Raw genomic sequence first — 19696 nt, forward strand, 5'->3', positions numbered from 1 at the left:
AGCCATGGCCGTCCTTGTAACCTCCCAGATTTGTAATCTCAGAATGAAGAGGCTCCTCGCTTTTCTTCACCCTGTATTCCCTATCAAGGGTTGCTAAATCTTGCCGTTTCTTTCTGCCTTTCTGCTGTTTCTCCATGTGACGAGATGCGGCCCTTCCACTTCCACTGCTTCGAGTCCCTTGGGCTGGGTGTCTTTCCTGATTCTCCCCACTACCGGGGCCCTCCTTCCAAATGACCTTGCCAAGGTCTGCTGCCTTGTATGCATTTGTGTTTAGTCACCTGATGTTATACGTGCTCATATATGGATTTGTTGTCTCTTCTCCATTAGAACGTGAGTAGGGATTGTTTCATTCTTTGTACTTGTGTCCCCAAGTACATTGGGGACATTGTGCCGGACAAATAGTAAGTATTTAATAAATGCTTGCTGATTGATTGATAGGAAGCCTGTCCTCATTCCTCAAGTTGCTAGCATCCTCTCCTCAGAAATTACCCTGTATGTATTTTGCACTTAATTTTATATGCAAATATTGTTTGTATGTAGAATAATAGAAGTAAGCTCCTTGAGGACAGGGTCTGTTTTGTTTTATCTTTGTATCCTAGTTCTTTGAGAAGGCTTGGCATATAGCAGGTGCTTAATAAATGCGTGATGCATGAATGAATTGGTTTGAATCATTTTCCTTTAGAGCATGTTTTATTAATGCCTTTTGTTTTTATCACTGCATTCATTTGCTGATAATCTACCAACCCCAATACTACCCTCCCTTGCAACAAAGGAACCCACCCAAACCTTCTGATGGAGAACTCTTTTATCCTGTATGGTTTCTTCTCTCTGGATTTTGGTGCCGCTCTTTTTTCTTGTTTCTGCTTTTACATATTTGCTCTTTCTCAGTCTCATTTGCTTGTTCTTGATTGATGCCATGCCTGTTCACTAAAGGTGTGCCTCTTCTTTTTCCCCCCATCAATCCCCTGGCGTCCTCTGAGTTTTGTAATCATTGCTGCACAGACGACCGACTCCCAGATCTCTGTCTGTAGCCCCAGACTTTCCCCTGAGCTCTAACCTCCCATCACCAGCCACCTCACTGAGGTTTAGAATTGGGTGCCCTGCAGGCATCTGGAGCTCAGTGTTTCCAAAAGAAGATACATTCTCACTCTCCCTCGACCCCCCATAGGAGGATGCCACCATCCTTGCCTCCTCACTTGGGCATCCCACATGGGTGTCATTAGGCGTCAGATCCTTTTCTGTATCTACAGTGTCTCTTGCTTGAGTTCTTTTCTCTCTACTCGCCCAGCCCTCAGTTCAGGTCAGTTCACACTTCCTCACATGGCTCATGCTTGACTGTTCTAATGGCCTTCGAGGTGTGTCCCTGCCTTGAGCCATCATTCACACAGCTGACAAAGGGATTTTTCCTAAAGCAGGAGTTTGATGATGTCACAACCCCCCTAAATTCCAGAGGCTCTCCATTACTTCTGGGATCTAATAGAGACTTGTTGATTTGGTGTTCCCAGCCAGACCTTGCCGCCTTTTCCAGGTTTCTTCTGGATGAATGCCTTCCTGTCCTCTGTAGGGCAGTCACATTTCTAGTGTCTTCAACACGACCCTCTTATCTCTTCTCTTTGCCCGTTCAGTGGCTGGTCCCAGGCCCACACCCGAGGCTTCTTTTGAGACTCCGTTCACGTTCCCTTCTTCTATAGGAAGCCTTTTTCCGTCCCCTCCCGAGCTGGGTTACCTTGTGTTTGCTTTGGGCACGTCTCTCCTGTTAGAATGCAGGCCCCTGAAAGCAAGGATTCTTTGATTTTGTCTTTGTATCCCAGGGCCTGGCACATAGCAGGCACTTATTATTGATGGTTTGATAACTTCTACAAATAGAGAGATTTGCTAAAGCTCTTCTTAACCAGTGCTTATTCCCTAAAATTTTTATAGCTCTTATTGTCATCGCTGACATTTCTAGAACAATGTCCAATTATTATGGGGACACCGGGGGAGCTCTGCCTTAAATAGAGTTCACCTTCGTCCAGTCTGAAGAGGACCCACAGCCGGGAAGGACAGCTGATAACTACAGGAGACCCAGGAAGCACCAGAAGGTTATAGGGTGGCATGTTGGGATGAGATGACATTCAGTAAGGATAGATACTGGGAGGACAAATACTTGGAATCAAGAAATCAACTTCACAAGTGGAAGATAGGGGAGCTAGTTTGTCTGAAGAAGATCAATCAGGGGTGTCTTAGTGGGCTGCCACCTTAGCATGAGTGAGTAGAGTAATATGGCAGCTAAAAGTTATTGGGATCTTGGGCTGCCTTCAGTATTCAGAGGGGAGCTGGGGAATGGTCTTGATTTTGGGTCATGTTAGGGTGGGATAGAAGAAGTGGGGGATGTTTACCATGAAAAGATTTGGGGTCAAGTCTCTGAAGGGCTGTTATGTGGAAAAGCCATTAGATTGGTTCTGTGGGCAGAACTAGCAGTGGGGAAAAGTTGCAGAGAAGCTAGTGTAGGCTTGATCAGGAAGGACTCCTAAGAATTGGAGCTGGACTGGCTCGTTGCTTGGATTCAAGCTCAGTGGGCTTGTTTGGGGCATCCTTGGTTGGGGATTGGGCATACTCTGAGGCTGTGGAGGTCCCTTCCAAGCCTGAATTCCATTCTGTAGAATGATAACTCTTGATTTCAGATAGATAATTTTGATAATTTTTATCATGTTAAGAAAAAGTCGTCCTGTTGTTACATGTATGTGTGCACGTGACTTGCCCGGGGTCACAGGTAAGATCCTTTGACTCCAAATCTAGTGCTCTTTGCGCAGACTCTAATAATGATGTCTTTTTCCTTTTGGCCGCTTGAAGGATTTGTACTTTAGTGTATTCGTTGTTTAGTCTGATACTGCTGTGTCTGGGTGGATTGAAATTTGAGCTTCTCCTTTCTGTGGGGTTTTGCGAAAAATATTTTCCAACCTGTGATTTCATTGGTGTAGGGAGATCCTAGTGACAAAGTGCCATGTAGCAAGGGGTCAGGGACTATTCTGCAACATCAAATCTTAGAGATTTTACCTGGGACACTGAGAGGGAAGTGACCAGTCCACGATCCCACAGTCAGACGCCGGACTTGAACCCAGGTGTTTCTGACTCTGTGGGCAGCTGTTTATTCTCTTCTCAGTGCTGCCTCTCTGTGAATTCTTTTTGTTTGGAGTTTTGGATGCTTCTGGGAGGTTTGTGTGTGTTTTCCTGAAACGATGTAGAGTGCACAGGTTCTTTATAGTTTTTGAGTTGTTTTTTTAACTTCAACAATTCTGAAGTTCCATTTTCTTGAGCTGTCTCCAGAATCTATCACTGTTATCCATGCTGCTTCCTAGGCTTTTTCAGCTAGTTTGTCTTCTGTGCTTGTTTTTGTGTCTTGACTGTGCCCTCTATCATATTTTCCTCCAATGCATGAATTCTCCTTTAACTGCTTCCACTGATATTCCTAGAATCTCAATGCATTTTTGGCATGATGATTGCTAACCATTCCCCCCTCCTCCTCTTCCTTCTTATTAAAAACTGAAAGAAAAAAAACCTCTTGTAAATAAGCGTAGTTATGTAAAACAAATCCACACACAGTGGTCATGTTTAAGAAAGTGTGTCTTGCTTTTAAAAGTAGCTTTGTCTTGCTATCTTTTGTTTTTATGTCTTTTAGATTTTTCCTTTTAGATTATCCCTCTCATTTTCCCTCCTCTCCCAGAGAGCCATCCATTATGACAAGAATTTTTTTGAAAGAAAAAAGAAAAAAGAGAAAAATTCAGTAAAACCCAACAATATATTGAAAAGAAATCTGAGAGTGAGTGAATGAGTGAAGGCATCACTGTCAACTTCTTTCAGGATGCTTTGCATATCTTAGGTGACGTGACTGATATATGGATTGAGTGACGATGATAGTGGCAGTGTGTCTAGGGAAGCTTAGTTTCTTTCTTATTTTTTAGATTAAAAGAGATGAAGCTTTAAGTTCCACTATTTTATTACCATACCCCAGTGGATCCCCTCACACCCCTGATGGGGTGCATGTACCCCAGTATTGGGAGCACTGTGATGACATGGGTCTTTTATAGGGGACGTAATAGCCATGATGCTTGAGAAGATGCTTGTCACATTTCGTTCTAGCCATCTTAGTAAGGATGGAGTCAGAAGTACTTAGCACAGCATGTGGCACGTTGTAGGGGCTATGGGAAGCTTGCTCTTCAGTTTCTGATGCTTGCTGCATTCACTTCCTTGTCACCTACTCATCCTCAGCTCTCTGCCATATGACTTTCTCCACTCACAGTGTCCCCTCTCTAAGGTCTCTTTGCCTTTGGCCTTTCTGCCCACACTCTCCCTGCCACACTCTCTTGTTCAGTGCGCTGAAAAGTCAGGAAGCCAGTTTAAAGGAGAAGGCCCCAGACAAGGGGCCGTGGGGATAGGGGCTGTTGACCCTGCAAATTCACACCTTTCATGAATTGGAACCCAGACCGTAGTCCTGAACAATAGCAGCTCGCATCAATTGGAATTCCTTCTAGGAGAGACAGGGAGGGGGCATTATCTTCTCCTGTCTTAGCTAAATGAATGGAGTGAATGAATTCATAAAGGATTTATTAAATGCTTCCTATGTGCAAAGCGCTGTGCTTGAATCCCTGACTGATTAGATGACAGATAGCTTGCCCGGTTATAACCATGAGGAAAGAGCCTCTGGTTCTTGTAAAGAAATCTTTCTGTTCCTGCCAAGTTAGTCAGAAATAAATAGGAATTTTTACACTCAAGTTCTTCCAGGGATCATTTTTGTTTCGACCTCCCTAGAAGGAGATATCTTTTCCTTGAGGAATGTCTGAAGCTTCTGTTTTTCCTCTTTCCCACAGCCCTAGTTTAGATGGTTTAGAGTAGATTAAGGAAGATGATTTCTTGCTTTTAAAAGTTTCCCACAGTATTTAACAGGGTGAGTGTTGGATCTCCTCAGTGTCCTGCCCAGTGTTGGGCCATGAGGAGGCTGTAGGAGCTGTCTGTCCTTTCCCAAGCCCCAGGCCTTACTAGCCTGGGTTTGATCTGACAGATTTGTCAGTTTGCGGACTGGAGGGACTCTCCGGGAGCAGTGAGGTCAATCAGCAGTCTCCAGCAGATTTGAAGTCAGTCTGTTCAGAGTCTGTTTCTGTTTGATGCCTAACACAGTGTTTGGTACACAGTAGGGGCTCAATAAATGCTTTTTGGATTGGCTGAGGAAGAAGGTTGGTGGCAAGAGTGGCACCGAACAGCTTGTTGGACGTTGGAGGAACCTTTCTCCCCATCTTTCCATTTGAATTATCATGCCTGTCTGCCCTTATTTCCTTTTGTCACATGGCTGCTAGGCTGGTAGAAAAAGGGAATGCCATCCGTGTAGTGTCTTTGGATTTCAGTGAGATTTTGCAGCATCTCTTCTACTCTCCTTTACAGATGTGTCTTAGAGGAGTGTGGGCAGGGTGATAGCCAATGCTTTGCAACTGGTAGAAAGATCAGACCCATGGCTTGCATTGAATTTCTAAGTTTTTGGATATCATGGCTAATGTAGAGGATGTAATATCTTGTTTTGATTTACATTTCTCTAATTATTACAGAACTTAAACCATTTTTCAAGAAGTGAATGCTTTGCATTTCTTTCAAAAACTACGTTTTTAATGTTTTGGCTACTTATCTAATAAGGAATGTCTCTTATACTTACGAATTTTATCAGTTCTTAGAGATTTGGGATGTAAGCTTTTACTTGAAATATTTATGGTAAGAGTTTTCTCAAAATGGTTTCTTTGCTTATTGTTCTGCCAGATAGAATACCTTTGTTAGGAGCTCACTTATGTGCCCGGCACTTGGAATACAAAGAAAGCAAAAACATAGTTCCTGCCCTCAAGGGATCTGCAATCTCATGCGGGGGACAGCATGCAAACAACTAAGCACCTACAGGGGGTATATGAAATAAATGGAAAGTAATCTTAGAGGGAAGATCCTGGCAGTGGGGAAATGGGAGGAGGCAGAAAGGTCTCCTGTAGAAAATGGGATTCAAACTGAGTCTTGAAGGAAACCTGGAAAAAGCCGGTAGGTGGGGGTGGGGAGGGAAGGAAAATCTCTGAACCCCAGAGCTGGGGGGTGGTGTTGTTGGCAAGGATGATCACTAAGCAGGTGTGTGTGGCTGGTCTGTAAAGTATGCAAAGAAGAGTGATCAGATAGAAAGGGGGGGTGAGGTTGCAGAGGGCGTTAAATGTCAAACAGAGCATTTTTGATTTTGATTCTGGAGGCGATAGGAAGCCACTGGAGTTTGTTTTGTTTGTGTGGATCTGGCGGGTCAGACCTGTGCTTTAGGAAGTGGAGGATGGACAGGAATGGGGGCAGACTTGTGGCTGCTGCTGTAGGCCAGGTGTGAGGCGATGAGACCTGTACCAGGGGAGTGGTTGTGTGGATGGAGAGGTGGGGATGTGTACGAGTGATGTTGTGAAAGTAGAAGCAGCCAGACTTGACAAGAGGTTGGATGAGTGAATGCATGGGAGAGAGTAATCAAGAATGACCTGAGGCTGAGAGCCTGAGCAGCTGGGAGGGTGGTAGTGCCCTTGTTAGTAACAGGGAGGTGTGGAAGATGGAGGGGGCACTTGGCGAAAGATAATGAGTTCTGTTTTGGACATGTTGAGTTTGAGATGCCTAAGGGATATCTAGTTTAAGAAGTCCGAAAGGTAGGCGGTGATGTGAGACTGGAGCTCAGGACAGAGGTTGTGGCTGGACTTCTGGTTCTAAGAGTCACTTGCATAGAAATGCTAACTGAACCCATAGGAGTCGATGAGATCAAGAAGTGAGATAGTGTGGAGGGAGAAGAGAGGAGGGCCCAGGATAGACCCTTGGGGGACACTTTGCTTAGAGAGTGTGACCTGGATGAAGAACCGGAAAAGGAGACTGAGGAAAGTCAGGTAGGAGGAGGGCTAAGAGAAGTGTTTTGAAAACCTGGAGAGAAGAGAGTGATCCACAGTGTCAAAGGCTGCAGAGAGGTCAAGAGGGAGAAAGATGGAAAAAAGTCCATTAGATTTTTAAATTAAAGGATCATTGGTGACTTTGGAGAGAGCACCTTGAGTCAAATGTTGATCATGAAGTCAGATTGTAGAGGGTTTAGAAGAGAGTGAAAAGAAAGAATGGAGGTAACTGAATGTAGATGGACTTTCTCATACAGCTTAGCTGAGAAGGGGGATATGGGGATGGGTCTGAAGGTAGAAACGAAGGAGCAACGGAAGATTGAAGAGAGTGGGGATGACGGAGGGGGCAATTTGGAGAGGATGAGGCTGGGGTGAAATGAAGGGTGCGTGTAGAGGGCTTGCCTAGATGAGGAAAGGGGCCCCCACCTCCTCATGTGGGACATGGGAAGAGGACGGGGAGGAGTTAGAGGGGGAAACACCTGCGTGATATGAGGTGAGCTAGAGGGGAGAGGAGGGACCTCTCCAGGATGGCCTCTGCATTGCTTTTTGTTGTGCAACCCCTTTTTACTTTTAAATCATCAAACCACCTATTTTGTTTCTAGTACTTTCTTCTCTTTGTTAAATTTTATCCTAGCCATAATAAAGAAGTCATTCCATGTTCTTCTAATTTTTTAATTTTAGAAAATGTCTAAGATCTTTTTGGAATTTATTGTGGTGTGTATATGACTAGAATTTAAATCGAATTACTCNAAATCATCAAACCACCTATTTTGTTTCTAGTACTTTCTTCTCTTTGTTAAATTTTATCCTAACCATAATAAAGAAGTCATTCCATTTTCTTCTAATTTTTTAATTTTAGAAAATGTCTAAGATCTTTTTGGAATTTATATGATGTGTATATGACTAGAATTTAAATCGAATTACTTTTTCTTTTTGGTCATAGTTATCTAATTCTATTAGTTTTTTATTGAATAACATGTTTAGTGATCTTGGATTTAAATATACTTCTGTGTTGCTTTGGTTCTAATTCTGGATTACCTCTTTTCCCTATTTTCTATGTTTTTATCTTATTCTATATAGTTAAGTTACTGGTTTTTGAAGTATAATTTGAGATCTGGAAGTATAAGACTTCTTTTTAAAAATTTCTCATGAATATCCTTGATATTCTTGTCTGTTTTTTCCTCTATTACATTTTCCAGTAACACTTTATCTTAGTTGACATTTTGATTGTTATGGCATTAAGTTTGTATATTAATTTTTGTACTTCTCAACCTGCATGTTGAATTTGTTACCTCTCTGTCAGGAGGTGAGTACTGTATTGTATCGTAGTTCCTTTAGAATTGTGGTTAGTCATGGTGTTGACCAGAGTACTTAAGTTTTAAATAGCATGTCTTTACAGTGTTGTTATTACTGTAGAGATGATTCTCCTATTTTGCTTACTTCACTCTGCATCAGTTCATACAAGTCTTCCCAGGTTTCTCTGAAATTATCCCCCCTCATAATTTCCTGTAGCATGGTGGTATTGTGTTACATTCATATACTATAATTTCAGTCATTTTCCGATTGATAGGCATCCCATTAGTTTCCAGTGCTTTGCTACTACAGAAAGAGCTACTATAGATATTTTTGGTACATGTGTGTTCTTTTTATCTTTCTTTGGTCTCTGCAGCATTTAGTGACTTGTTTTGGGCATAGTTTCAAATTGCTTTCCAGAGGGGGTAGACAAATTAACAGCTCTGCCAACAAGACATTAATGTATCTTTTCCCTCAGTTCCTCCACCATTTACTATTTTTCTTTATCGCTAGTCCGATGGGTGTAAGGTAGTAGCTCAGAGTTAGTTTTCACTTAAGTCATTTTATTTCCCAGCTGGCTGCCCTTGTTTTGGACTTCTTTGGCTCCCTTTCCATCGTTCTTTTGTCTGTTGTCTTCCCCCTTTAGATCATAAGCTCCTGGAGGTCAGGGATTTTTGTCTTCCTATTTGTATCCGCAGTACATAGCATGGTGCCTGGTATGTAGTGGGCATTTAATAAATGCTTATTGACCATTGACTGTTTTTGGAAACAGTTCACAGAGCATAGAGAGGAGAGTATTAGATTTTTGAATGTTTACTAGAATTCTTGTGTGAATTGCAGTTATCTCAGATATGGATGGGGTCCCAGAAGCCCTCTGTATCAGTTTAATCTGAAAGGGAATCCCCTTGACTTATGAAGTAACCTACTCTGTTTGGTTTTTTTTTTTTTTTTGGACACTGCTAAATTGCAAAGGAGTTTTTCCTCACTTTGAGCTCTATTTTGGCTTTCTGTAGTTGCCATCTACTGCTCATTCAGCCCTCTGGGGCTATGGAAAACAGGTCTAATTTCTCTTTCACATGACAGCCCCTCACACATTTGAAGAAAATAGCCATCTCCCCCTCTAAGTCTGCTATAGGTGGAATATTCCCATTGTCCTCATTTGGTCAGTTCTTTTTTACCCTGTCCGTGGGGCCACCGCGATCACCTTCCTGGACTCTTGTTTTATCAATTTTATTTTATTTTCAGCTCCGAATTCTTTCCCCCACCATTCTCTCCTGTCCTTTCCGCTGAGAAAGCATGAAAACAAAACCTGTTACAAATATATAGTCAAGTAAAAATGTTAGGATGTGTGTTAGAATTCATTCAATAAGGCTTTTTCTATTGAAAAATTCAGTCATTATAATAGTTAAATTTGACTTTATCTCTGCTCTTCTTTGTTAAGAATACATTTTCCTTCGTTGTAATCCTTTCCTGACTGTAAGACATAATCAACAAACAAACCATTCTCACCAGCTCTCTTCACCTGATCCTCAATCTTCTCTGCCCCTTTCTTGTTTGTTACCTCTTAGTCTTAGAGTTTTTCTTTCTCACTTTTATGTGGTTCTTTAATCCCCCCCCCCCCATTTAGGTAAGTAAAATCCCCATTTCCTCCCTACTATTCAGCTGATTTTGTTCATCAGTTAGAATTTCATTTTTTGTGCCTCTTTCTAGAAAGGATTTCTTTTTCTCCTTCTCTTCTTTAGTTGTCTTCCTTTTCTGCCTTTTGTGAATGTTTGTTCTTTGTCCGTATTCATCAAGGCACTAAAAACTTGTCAGGATGCTTATTTTGGGTTCTTTCTAAATGGTTTCTATGTTATTATCTCGTTGATCTTGTCCCTTGGTCCCTCTCTTTTTGTTGTACCTCACCCTTAGAAAGTGTAACAGAGAGAAGATCTTTGATAATTTTATTAATTTTTTTCCTTCTAGCTAGGTTCCAATTAATGTTACTGATGAATCCTTGGAAATGATGGATTATTTGAACCTGCATTACATATTTCCATTGGTCTGGAACCAATGACCATATTTTACATAATTATAACTTCAGTAGTATGATTTTGAATTCAAGTGACCACTTTGGGGGATTCATTATTCATGCTAATGGAGACCAAGCTGTATTTTCCTCTGTTGCTCACTTGCTGACTCCCTCTCTTTTGATGGTAGTTTTCTTGGGGGCTCTATCTCAAAGCTATTTTAGCCTCCTATACTGGGCAGTTAATAGTTCTTCAGCCTCAGTCTCTGCCCTAAGTGACTTCTTGGGGGACCGAACTAACCCCAGCCAGCTGCTAGGCTCAGTGGAGTACCACCCAGCTTCACACACACAGATCCTCTCCCAGGTCCCCTCTCCTCTTTCACTGGCTGAATTCTGCTATAGTACAGAATGCTGGTGGTACTGCTCTCCTGGCCCGACCGAGCGTCTATCATTTTTATTTTCGTGGCATTGGGATGAAGGGTTTGTAGAACTGAGTTCTTTTGCCAGCCCTTAGGTTGGCCTGTGAAGTCCTACGGTTAGAATGTGGGGGGGGAGGGGGTACTGAGTGGGTTAGAGATTCTTCTCTGTTGTTAATTCATCAAGTTTTTACCTTGTTTGGCTTCTCGGTGGAGACAGCTATGTCATGGAGGCAGCTAAAATGGCCTTATCTCTTGGGTATGATTCCTCTTTTGGAGAGGCTGGAGAGGTCATGAAGATTGGACACAATGTTTAGTCCTCCAACTTGTGCGCCATGTGATGGGAAGTCTCCTTTAGTATATTTATTATACATTTGCCTTTATCTTAAACTTCTAATGTTGTTTCTAATGCTGCATTTGGTGGTGTTTCAGGGTATTTTTCTTCTGGTGTTTTTGTCACTGTTTCTTTTAAATTCATAATATTTTTTCATTGTGTTGGAGCTGTATTTGGCTCATTCATTTTTTGAGTGTTTTTAAACATTTTCTTTTGAGGATTCCTTGTAGTTTTGCTTCTTTTGGCATTTCTTTTGCTGTTTTTTGAGGGATTATTGAGGAGTCGGCTCCTCTGTAACCTTTCACTTTGCCATCTCCCTAGAATCTCTTCCAAGCAAAAATATGAAAGAAGATTGCATTTCAGTGGGATTCAAATTTTAGGGGAAAATTTAAAGAAATGTAAATACTGATGTATATTCAGGTACATTTTTCATTAATCTTGAAGTATGCTCAGTTAATATTGGGTCTAACCTTGGCTCCATTCTCCTCCTGCTTTAATATCGTGCCTTTTGGAAAACCTCTTGTACTGTCAACAAATTGCTGTTCCTCCTCGGTCTGTTTCTCTTATGCTTCTATCCCCTTATGCTAACTGGAACCTGGCTTCTCCTTTGGTAATACCATAACCTTTTAAGTCTCCACGATGCCTGCCTTTTCTTCTTCCATGCCTCCTGAATCAGGAGAAATGTTCAAATACTTCTTGCTTTCCACTGTCACTTCCAGACCCTTGCTCTGTCCATCTTAGAAACTTCCTAACCTCTGAAATTCGTGACATCCGCTTATCCCACCCTCTCCTAATAATGCTTGTTGCTAGCATTAGCCCACCTCAAGGGTTCTCTTACTCTTTCTCTCCAGGACTTTGGCTCTTGGTTTACAGTCTTTCTCTTCTCCCTCCCTGAATTAAACTAATGAGAACACACCTTGGAATGGGGGACACAGACTGGGTAGTCGTAGGTGGGTTGGCTCTTGATCACTGGAGGCAGCTTCTCATCAACAGGATGAAATTGCAGATTTGGTTGAGCCTCTCGAAGTCGTAGGGCTGTCCGTGGGAATGAGCTGAAAGGCTCCTTGGGGGCCTGTGCCTGCTGTGCAGATGGGAGGGACAAACTATTTTTTCTGTGTGTTAGTTTTGTACAGAGTGGCTCTTCTACCAAAATCCTGTGCCTGTGTCTTCCTGTGGCTTTGAGGTGATGTTCAGATGGCGGCAGTGAAGGGCATTTTCTGGAAGGCGCCATTGAAGCGAGATTCATTGTGAGCGTGGGCCTTGTGACAGTGTTCATGCTGGGCACTCCAGGACTAACTTAGTTGGCAGAGGCCTGTCACCAGTCAAAGGTCTTCATCTCCTAAGACAGGAAGGGCTTGTAAAATTCATTGGCCTTCTCTCCATACAGCTCATTGCTTGGGTTGGGGTGGCTTGGGTACTCTCTTCCATTTATTTACCTTTTTTGTTGAGTATTTATTTCCTTGTGGGGAAAGCATGTAGGAAGAATCCTGAGGAACTGTCGTATTTTTGTCTTTGTTTGGAAGAGGACCTTTCCTCTGTGCTCCTTGTTCCTGGACTTAGTCTTTCCCTGCCGTATTTCTGGGACATGTCTCTGTCTCTGTCTTTGACGTTCCTGGACTTTGTGTCATGTTTTGGCTTCTTCAGCTTCTTTCATTTCCTTGCTTGTCTTGACTTGACCCTTTTACGGCTAATAAGCTGGCAAATCGAGCATTTCCCATAGGTGACATGAGTAACTTCTTGAACTTCTATTTCTTCTGTGTCCCCTTTTCACCCTAGTTCCTTCTCTCTTTTTGTCTCTCACCTTTCTGATACCTTTGGCAACCATCCCTGCTTTTCACTTGTATCCTCTTACTTTTCTTCTGCCCATCAGCTTCCTGTCTTTGCTGCTGCTCAAAAACCTTCTGTGTAGAATCTGCCATTCCAAAGGCCTTTGTACCCTTTACTCTCAGTTTCTGCAGATTGATTCTTGTAGTGAAAAGTGGAGCATCCAGACCTTGGAGTTTCTTTCCTGTTGCTTGTCACCTCCTTGGTTTCTGTCCTCTGTTACTCAGCCTCCAGTGGTATATTTATTTCTGGCCTTAGGCCAGCTAACCCTCTGAACCTCACTTCTCTCTGTTTTCATCCCTGCCATGGTTTGTGGGTTTCAGGCCAGCAGATTTTCTCCTTTCCTGCATCAGGTTGGCTACATCCTTGGTGATTGTCTCTTCACTATCTCCTTTTTCTAGGATGCGTAGCTTTTCTCTTGTGTTATTTAAAACTTAAAAATTGTGAATTTGAACAAAAACCACATTGTATTTCATTTGGGAAGGGTGTATGTGTGGGAAGTGTAGAGGGAGTGGAAACTGCTATTCAGAATGGCAATGTGGTGTGTCTTCTGGGAAAGGGAGCTGGTCCCCAGCATACTTTGCAGGTATGGGCTTGGACCCTCGGTCAGTGGCCAGTGGTGATGGAAGATGGAAGGCCAAGGGGGCAGCTGCCCTGTCCCCATGTTGGTCACCTGATCCATGGAACAAGATTGGCATGAGTTTTAGGAGCTGTCCTGCTGTCCTGGCTGGTCTGAGCTGATGGGATGGAAGAAAAGGGTGCAAAGCAGAGATCTGTGGTGATTTATTGTTCCAGACTGCTTTGCTTTTGTGATCATCTTTCTTAAGCTTATGGACAGATGAGTCTAGATTTAAGTTTGGGGATGAGTGGGATGGAGGAGGTCTTGGACCATTTTCCTGGGTTATGTGTCCCTTCCATTTGTGCCCCTGAAAGATGAAATTGGGTGCCTTACGATGTTGTAGGTTTTGTTTTTCTTGTTTTTAATTTTTTTTTTTTGGCCCAGCGGGTCACACAGCTAGTAAGCGTTATGTATCTGAAACTGGATTTGAACTCAGGTCTTCCAGAATCCAGGGCCAGTGCTCTATCCACTGTGCCACCTAGCTGCCCCTTTTGTTTTTCTTCATTGCCCCTTTTGAAGCAGTTTTCCATTCAAACCAAGGGCGAAGGCCAAAGCAGTCCTTCATCCCTGAAACAGAGAGAGGAAAAGTCAGTCTTGAAAGAAAAGTCAGCTCCAGATCGAGTCATCTCATAGCTGATTAGACAAAAATGACATTTAGGTCCCGAACTAAGAACCTTGGAGGAGCTTTGCAACCTTGTGCAGAGTGAGCCTCCCAGAGCGGGCGTGTTACTCCGTGCTGACGGCTTTATCTTGGGTTGCAGGGAGGCGGGCTCGAAAGGCCTCCGAGCCGAGTAGCGGCGCTGCTTCCAGCCTGGGGAAGAAGAAGCACGTCTCGGAGGCTGAAGCTATGAGCCATTTGGACTGCAGGTTACACCCAAAGCAGCTGGGAACTCCGAGAGGTAGGAAGGGCGGTCCAGGCGGGGCGGGGGTGGGAGGAGGGGAGGGACAGAGAATGTGCCTGGGACCGAGGGTTGCTACAGGCTTCCAGGGACCTCGTCTCTACTCGGGGTACCTTTGTTGTGATAGTAAGACAAGCATTTTTCATACTCCTCCTGGGAAGTGATACCACGTCTTTTAGTAATAGATGTTTATAACTAATTTTAAAAAGTTTATTGCATATGTAAGAATCAAAACACCCTTAGCATGGTTTCCCTTAAAGATCTAGTGTAATCTGTGGGCGTGTTCACTTTTGGTTTTGTTGAGGCGCTCCTGCCCATAATTTTTTACAATGGTGGGAAACAAGCCTGTTTTTTTATATTTTCATCTTCATAAAATAAAATGAGAATGTGTGAAGGGTTAGAATCTGAGTTTTGGGAATGTAGTGACCTTGGACTTGTAAAGGAATTGGTGATGCTTTGTGTTCCTAGGTGTATCCCGTGCAGTTGGTTGTTCCGGAGCTGGGTCATCGCCAGCTGACAAAAAGATGTCGAGCAAAATCTCCCAAGGGAAGAAAAGGAATATATTTGAGGCCTACATGTCGAAGGAGAGTGTCTCAGCTGGCTTGAAGAGAGGGACTCTTATTCAGGTGTGTGAAGCATGACATGAGAATGCTTTGCAAACATCATAAATGTTTGGTGATTAAACAATCACGATGATTTACGATAATGGCCATAGTGATGGTGACCATTCAGAGGCTAGCAGGGAACTGGCAGCTGGGTGGTTTTTCTCCAGACATTGGCCAGAGGAAGCTTTGAGCTGCCTTAGTGGAAGGACATTCTTTCAGTTTGGGGAGTTTGCTGGCCATTACACAGATATATAACCAGTTTAGGGATTGCTTTCTGAAGATTTCTTTTAACATAGCAGGGTGTTAAGGAGTTTGTCTGCTTAAGATGTCAGACACAGGGCCCCCAGGCTGCATGTGACCTAACCTTTCCAAACCAGATTAAAGTATAATTGAGAAATATTTAACAAAGTCCATACGTATGCAGTAGGTTTCCTGAGTCAGTATGTGGACTGCACAGATCCTTATGTGAGGTGGGAATTTGATACTGCTGGTTCAGAAATCAAGTCTAGCTCAAGTGTTTTTGACCCCTCACCCCAGAACCATGCACAGAGATGCCCATGGGGTTTGCTGGGGGAGGTCATCTCAAGGGACTCACTTGGCACACACTGGTGGCTTTTGGTGACCGTGGCTGCAGTGCAGGACCTGGGTCACCAGTGGGGCTTTGTGATGTGGCAGCGACCATCTCCTTTATGAACTTCTCACCTCCCTCCTGGGATGAAAGGAACCCTGGCCTAGCAGTGAGAAGTGGGCTCTGGTTCTAGCCAGCTGATGTGGAGCGAGAACATCCCTGTTCTAAGCCTCTGCGTTCTCCTCTGTTAGTAAGGGGATTAGACTGAATGACTGTCCAGCCTTGACTTTCTTTTGGTTTGTCTCTCAGGCAGGTGCTGGACTGTGTCTGTATCATATTGTGAGCTTTGCAGAGAAAAACACTTCAGAAATACCCCCACTTAGGAAAAAAATGATTTTGTGTAACGTTTGCAAATGTAACTTAGCTCATCACCATTATTAGGCAGATGCCTTGTTTCTGGGCAGAAATCCTTGGTAACTACACCTAGGAGCCCAACAGATGCTTTCAGGGAGGGGACATCCATGCCCCAGATTATTTTATAAAACATTGTGGCTCATCATAGGGGTTCTGTTGGCCAAGCTCATCTGCCTCCTGCTGCTTCTGTGTGTGAATCGGGGCCCTAGTCAGCCAAGCTCACCTGGGAGAGAAGAGTCACCCACAGTCACTGCGTCTTTCTTAGGAATGGCCATGGGCCTCTTCCTCCTATGAGGGCCTGGCCTGAGCTCCAGGTCTGGGCACTCAGCAGGTGCCATCCTGCCTCCCTTCTCCTCCCCTCTCCAGAATCATCCATGGTTGAGTGTCTGGGGGAGGGGGGGCTAATGGTCTGTAGTCTTTGGATGGAAAAAGCGTTTTTGGTAAGTGAAGCGGGCTGACCTGAAGGCTAGTATTGATTCTGGGTTTCTTCCTGCCAGGTCCTTAGCTTTTTCCCAGGTTTGTTTGTTTTTGTTCTTATTTTTTTGTTTTGAAATAACAGCTGACATTTCTATAGCAATGTAAAGTTTACAAATTGCTTTGTGTACATTATCTCATTGGACACTTATACTGACCCATTAAGGTGGGTAATGAATATTATCTCCATTTTTATAAACAAGGGAACTGAAGCTCAGCTGGGGGAAGGAATTACCCACAATCCCCCAAGGAAGTAAGTATCAGAGGCGAGATTCAAGCCGTGGCTTCTCCTGATGCCAAGTCCAGTGCTTTTTATCCTGGACTGTGCCGGGACCCTCTCTCCACTGTGATCACTCTGGCAGTATCCATGAGATGACGAAATTGTCGCCTGAGGAAGAAATAAATAAGAAACCTTAAGAAAAACAGCTGGAAGGCTGAACGTACAGAGGTTGTCGGCAGGGGCTGGGAAGAGAACAGGAGCACCGCCACAGACTTCTCAGGCCAGGAAATGTAAAGGCCCTTCATTGGCTTGTGAATCAGCTCTGATCAATATGGTAGGTCTCGTTCCCAAGTGTCTGTAAGTGGTTCCTGCTGGAGTGTGACATCATGAGACCTTACAGCCAGAGCTTCACTCCCTCATCCACATATGAGAACAGTTGTTCTTTGCAGATGGGGAAAAGAGCTGGTTCCAGATATGAGATCACAGCGTGAAATGGACAACACTGTAAATAAGATTTTCGTAGGCCAAGATACAGGGTCCATCTGCTTCCTAATGTAAACTTGCTGTGTGGACTCTTTGCTCTCTAATCAAGAGCAAAGGCGCTCTGGAAGAAAGGTATTTTAATGCCATCGGACCAAAGCAGGTTTCATGTTGGCCTCAGCCATGGAGCACTAGTTAATTTTCATGTTCAGATTTCAGTACATTGTGACATCTTCCCCCCTTGCCCCGGGACATTGTCCTATCTCCTCCAGGAGCACTGGAGAGCGTGGTTTCTCTGGAGCACTTTCCCCCTCCTTCTTTGTTTTAGTTCATTGTCAAGCTTTGAGGTCACGTCTTAAATGGAATCACAGTTTCAGCTGTAAGAATCTGTTCCCTTCGGATCATGACTATAAATGAGTAGCAGAGGGGTGGGCATCACAATTTTGACCACATACAAAGAAAATATTTTTGCATAAACAAATGTAATACAGTTAAAATGAAAAAGGAAACAGGTTAGCTAGGAAAAATCATTGACCAAGTTTCTGTGTTAAAGATTTCCTATCCAAGAGAGGTATAAGAAACTGATTTAAATTTGTAAGGGTAAGAGCCACTTCTCAATTGATAAATGGTAAGAGGATATGAATAGGTAGTTGTCAAGGGAAGAAACCCAAGCTATACATTACAAAAATGCTTCAAGGGACAGTTAGGTGGCTCAGTGGATGGACCACCAGCCTTGGAGTTCAAATGTGACCTCAGACACTTACTAGCTGTGTGACCCTGGGCAAGACACTTAACCCCAATTGCCTAAAAAAAAAAAGCAAAACTTCAGATCACTAAGAGTTACAGGAGTGCAAATTAAAGCCGGTCTCAGGTTTTACTTCACAACTATGTATTGATGAATTGAGAGGCGCTGGCTGGGCTGCAGGCAAACAGGCACAGCTGGTGCACTGGTCAAGGTGGTGACTTGGTCTAGCCATTCTGGAAAGTGATTTGGGACGACATCCAAGCCAGCCTTCTGCTCTGCTTATACTCTAACTGATCAAAGAAAGAGGAAGTGGACCTGGATCCGCAAATATATTTGTGGTGGCTTTTTTCATTGTGGCCCCACGCTGGAAGATACAGGGGTGCCCTTCATTTGGAGGATAGCTAAGCAGATTATGGTATAAATGGAGACTCTTTTTATGCCATAAGAAATGACAATATGGACACCTCTGTGAGCAGAGGGAAATGAGCAGGGCTAGAGCAGTTTATATAATGACAACATTGTAGAAAAAATTAGCTTTGATCAGGGCAGTGACAAATCATGGCTCCAGAAGAGTGAGGATGAAGGTCCTCCTGCGCAGGAGCTGAGGAGCTTAAACGGTAGAGGGAGACATACGTTTCTGCATCTAGACCAGGTTAGTAAACATTGATTAAGCACCTACTGTATACCAGGCACTGTGCTAAGCGCCGGGGAAGCAAAAAGAGGCAAAAGACAATGTCTGCCCTCAAGGAGCTTACGGTTTAAGGGGGACAATGGACCGACAGACCTGTACAGACAAGCTGTGTTCGGGATAAACAATCAGAAGTGGGAAGGCGCTAGTTAAGAGGAATTTGGAAGGGTTCCTGCAGGAGGTGAGATTTTAGTTGGGAATCTGAGGAAGCCAGAGAAACCAGGAGGCAGAGATGAAGAGGGGGAGCATTCCAGGTATGGGGAGCAGCTGCAGGATGGAGGGGCTCTCACAAGGTAGGAGCTTGGTTTGCCAGACTGAGCGTTTAGTCTACGAGGGCTTGGTTTTTCTTTGGAAATTGTTCAGTTGTGGGGTGGGCAGTGGGAGATAGAGATAATAACATGCCGAGTTTAGAAAAAAAAAATTCTCTTCTACTTAGAATATGTGGCTGTGGAACAGAGGGGAGTAAGGGATGATGTTAAAGCATAGATCTTATCTCAGGCCAGGCTGCAGTTAAAGACGAGCAAAGGGGAAGAGCAGGTTTCAGCAGGCAGTGTGAGTGTGGGTGTATGTGTGTATGTGTGTATGTGTCTCTGTGTGTATACATGTGTGTATGTGTGTGTAGCTGTGTGTATACATGTGTGTATGTTTGTGTTTATTTGTGTGTGTGTGGGAGAGAGAGAGAGAAAGAGATGGGAGCCATCTTTCATTAAAGCAGTGTTGGATCAGGCTGTGTTGGAAGGCCCCAGAGGGCAGAAATTTGTGGGGCAGCATATTTTCCACCTTACTTTCCTTGGAGAAGGGAAAAAAAAACATCCCTGTGACTTTGCATTAAGTTACTATTCAAGAGTGGGTGAGCTTTGTAAGAAAATCTTTTTTTTCTTTTAATCATGCTTTCATGATTTCATGATAAAGAGCTCCTGCCAAACAACGGTAAAATATGTAGTAGAACTATATGTAGCAAAATGTGTAGTAAAACTATAGTTAGGGCATTTACCAGGCCTGCAGTCAGGAAGCTTCCTCTTCTCAAGTTCAAATCCAGCCTCAGACATCTGCTAGCTGTGTGACCCTGGGCAAGTCACTTAACCCTGTCTGCCTCAGTTTCCTTATCTCTAAAATGAGCTGGAGAAGGAAATGACAAACTGCTCCAGTATTTCCGCCAAGGAAACCCCAGATGAGGTCATGAAAAATCAGACATGAATGA

At 43.5% G+C, this 19696-nt stretch overlaps 1 protein-coding gene across 1 annotated transcript in view; it reads left to right on the forward strand.

The window, feature by feature from the left end:
• The window catches only part of DIS3L2 (DIS3 like 3'-5' exoribonuclease 2), a 356721-nt gene that overhangs the window by 15050 nt on the left and 321975 nt on the right, over positions 1–19696 (forward strand). The window contains exons 3-4 of the mRNA XM_027875294.1: positions 14164–14301; positions 14770–14927. Coding sequence (XP_027731095.1) covers positions 14164–14301; positions 14770–14927 — 296 coding nt within the window. The remainder of the gene's footprint in view (positions 1–14163; positions 14302–14769; positions 14928–19696) is intronic.

Source organism: Vombatus ursinus, unplaced genomic scaffold (genome assembly GCF_900497805.2).
Source record: "Vombatus ursinus unplaced genomic scaffold, bare-nosed wombat genome assembly UNPS02014808.1, whole genome shotgun sequence".
Classification (NCBI taxonomy): domain Eukaryota; kingdom Metazoa; phylum Chordata; class Mammalia; order Diprotodontia; family Vombatidae; genus Vombatus; species Vombatus ursinus.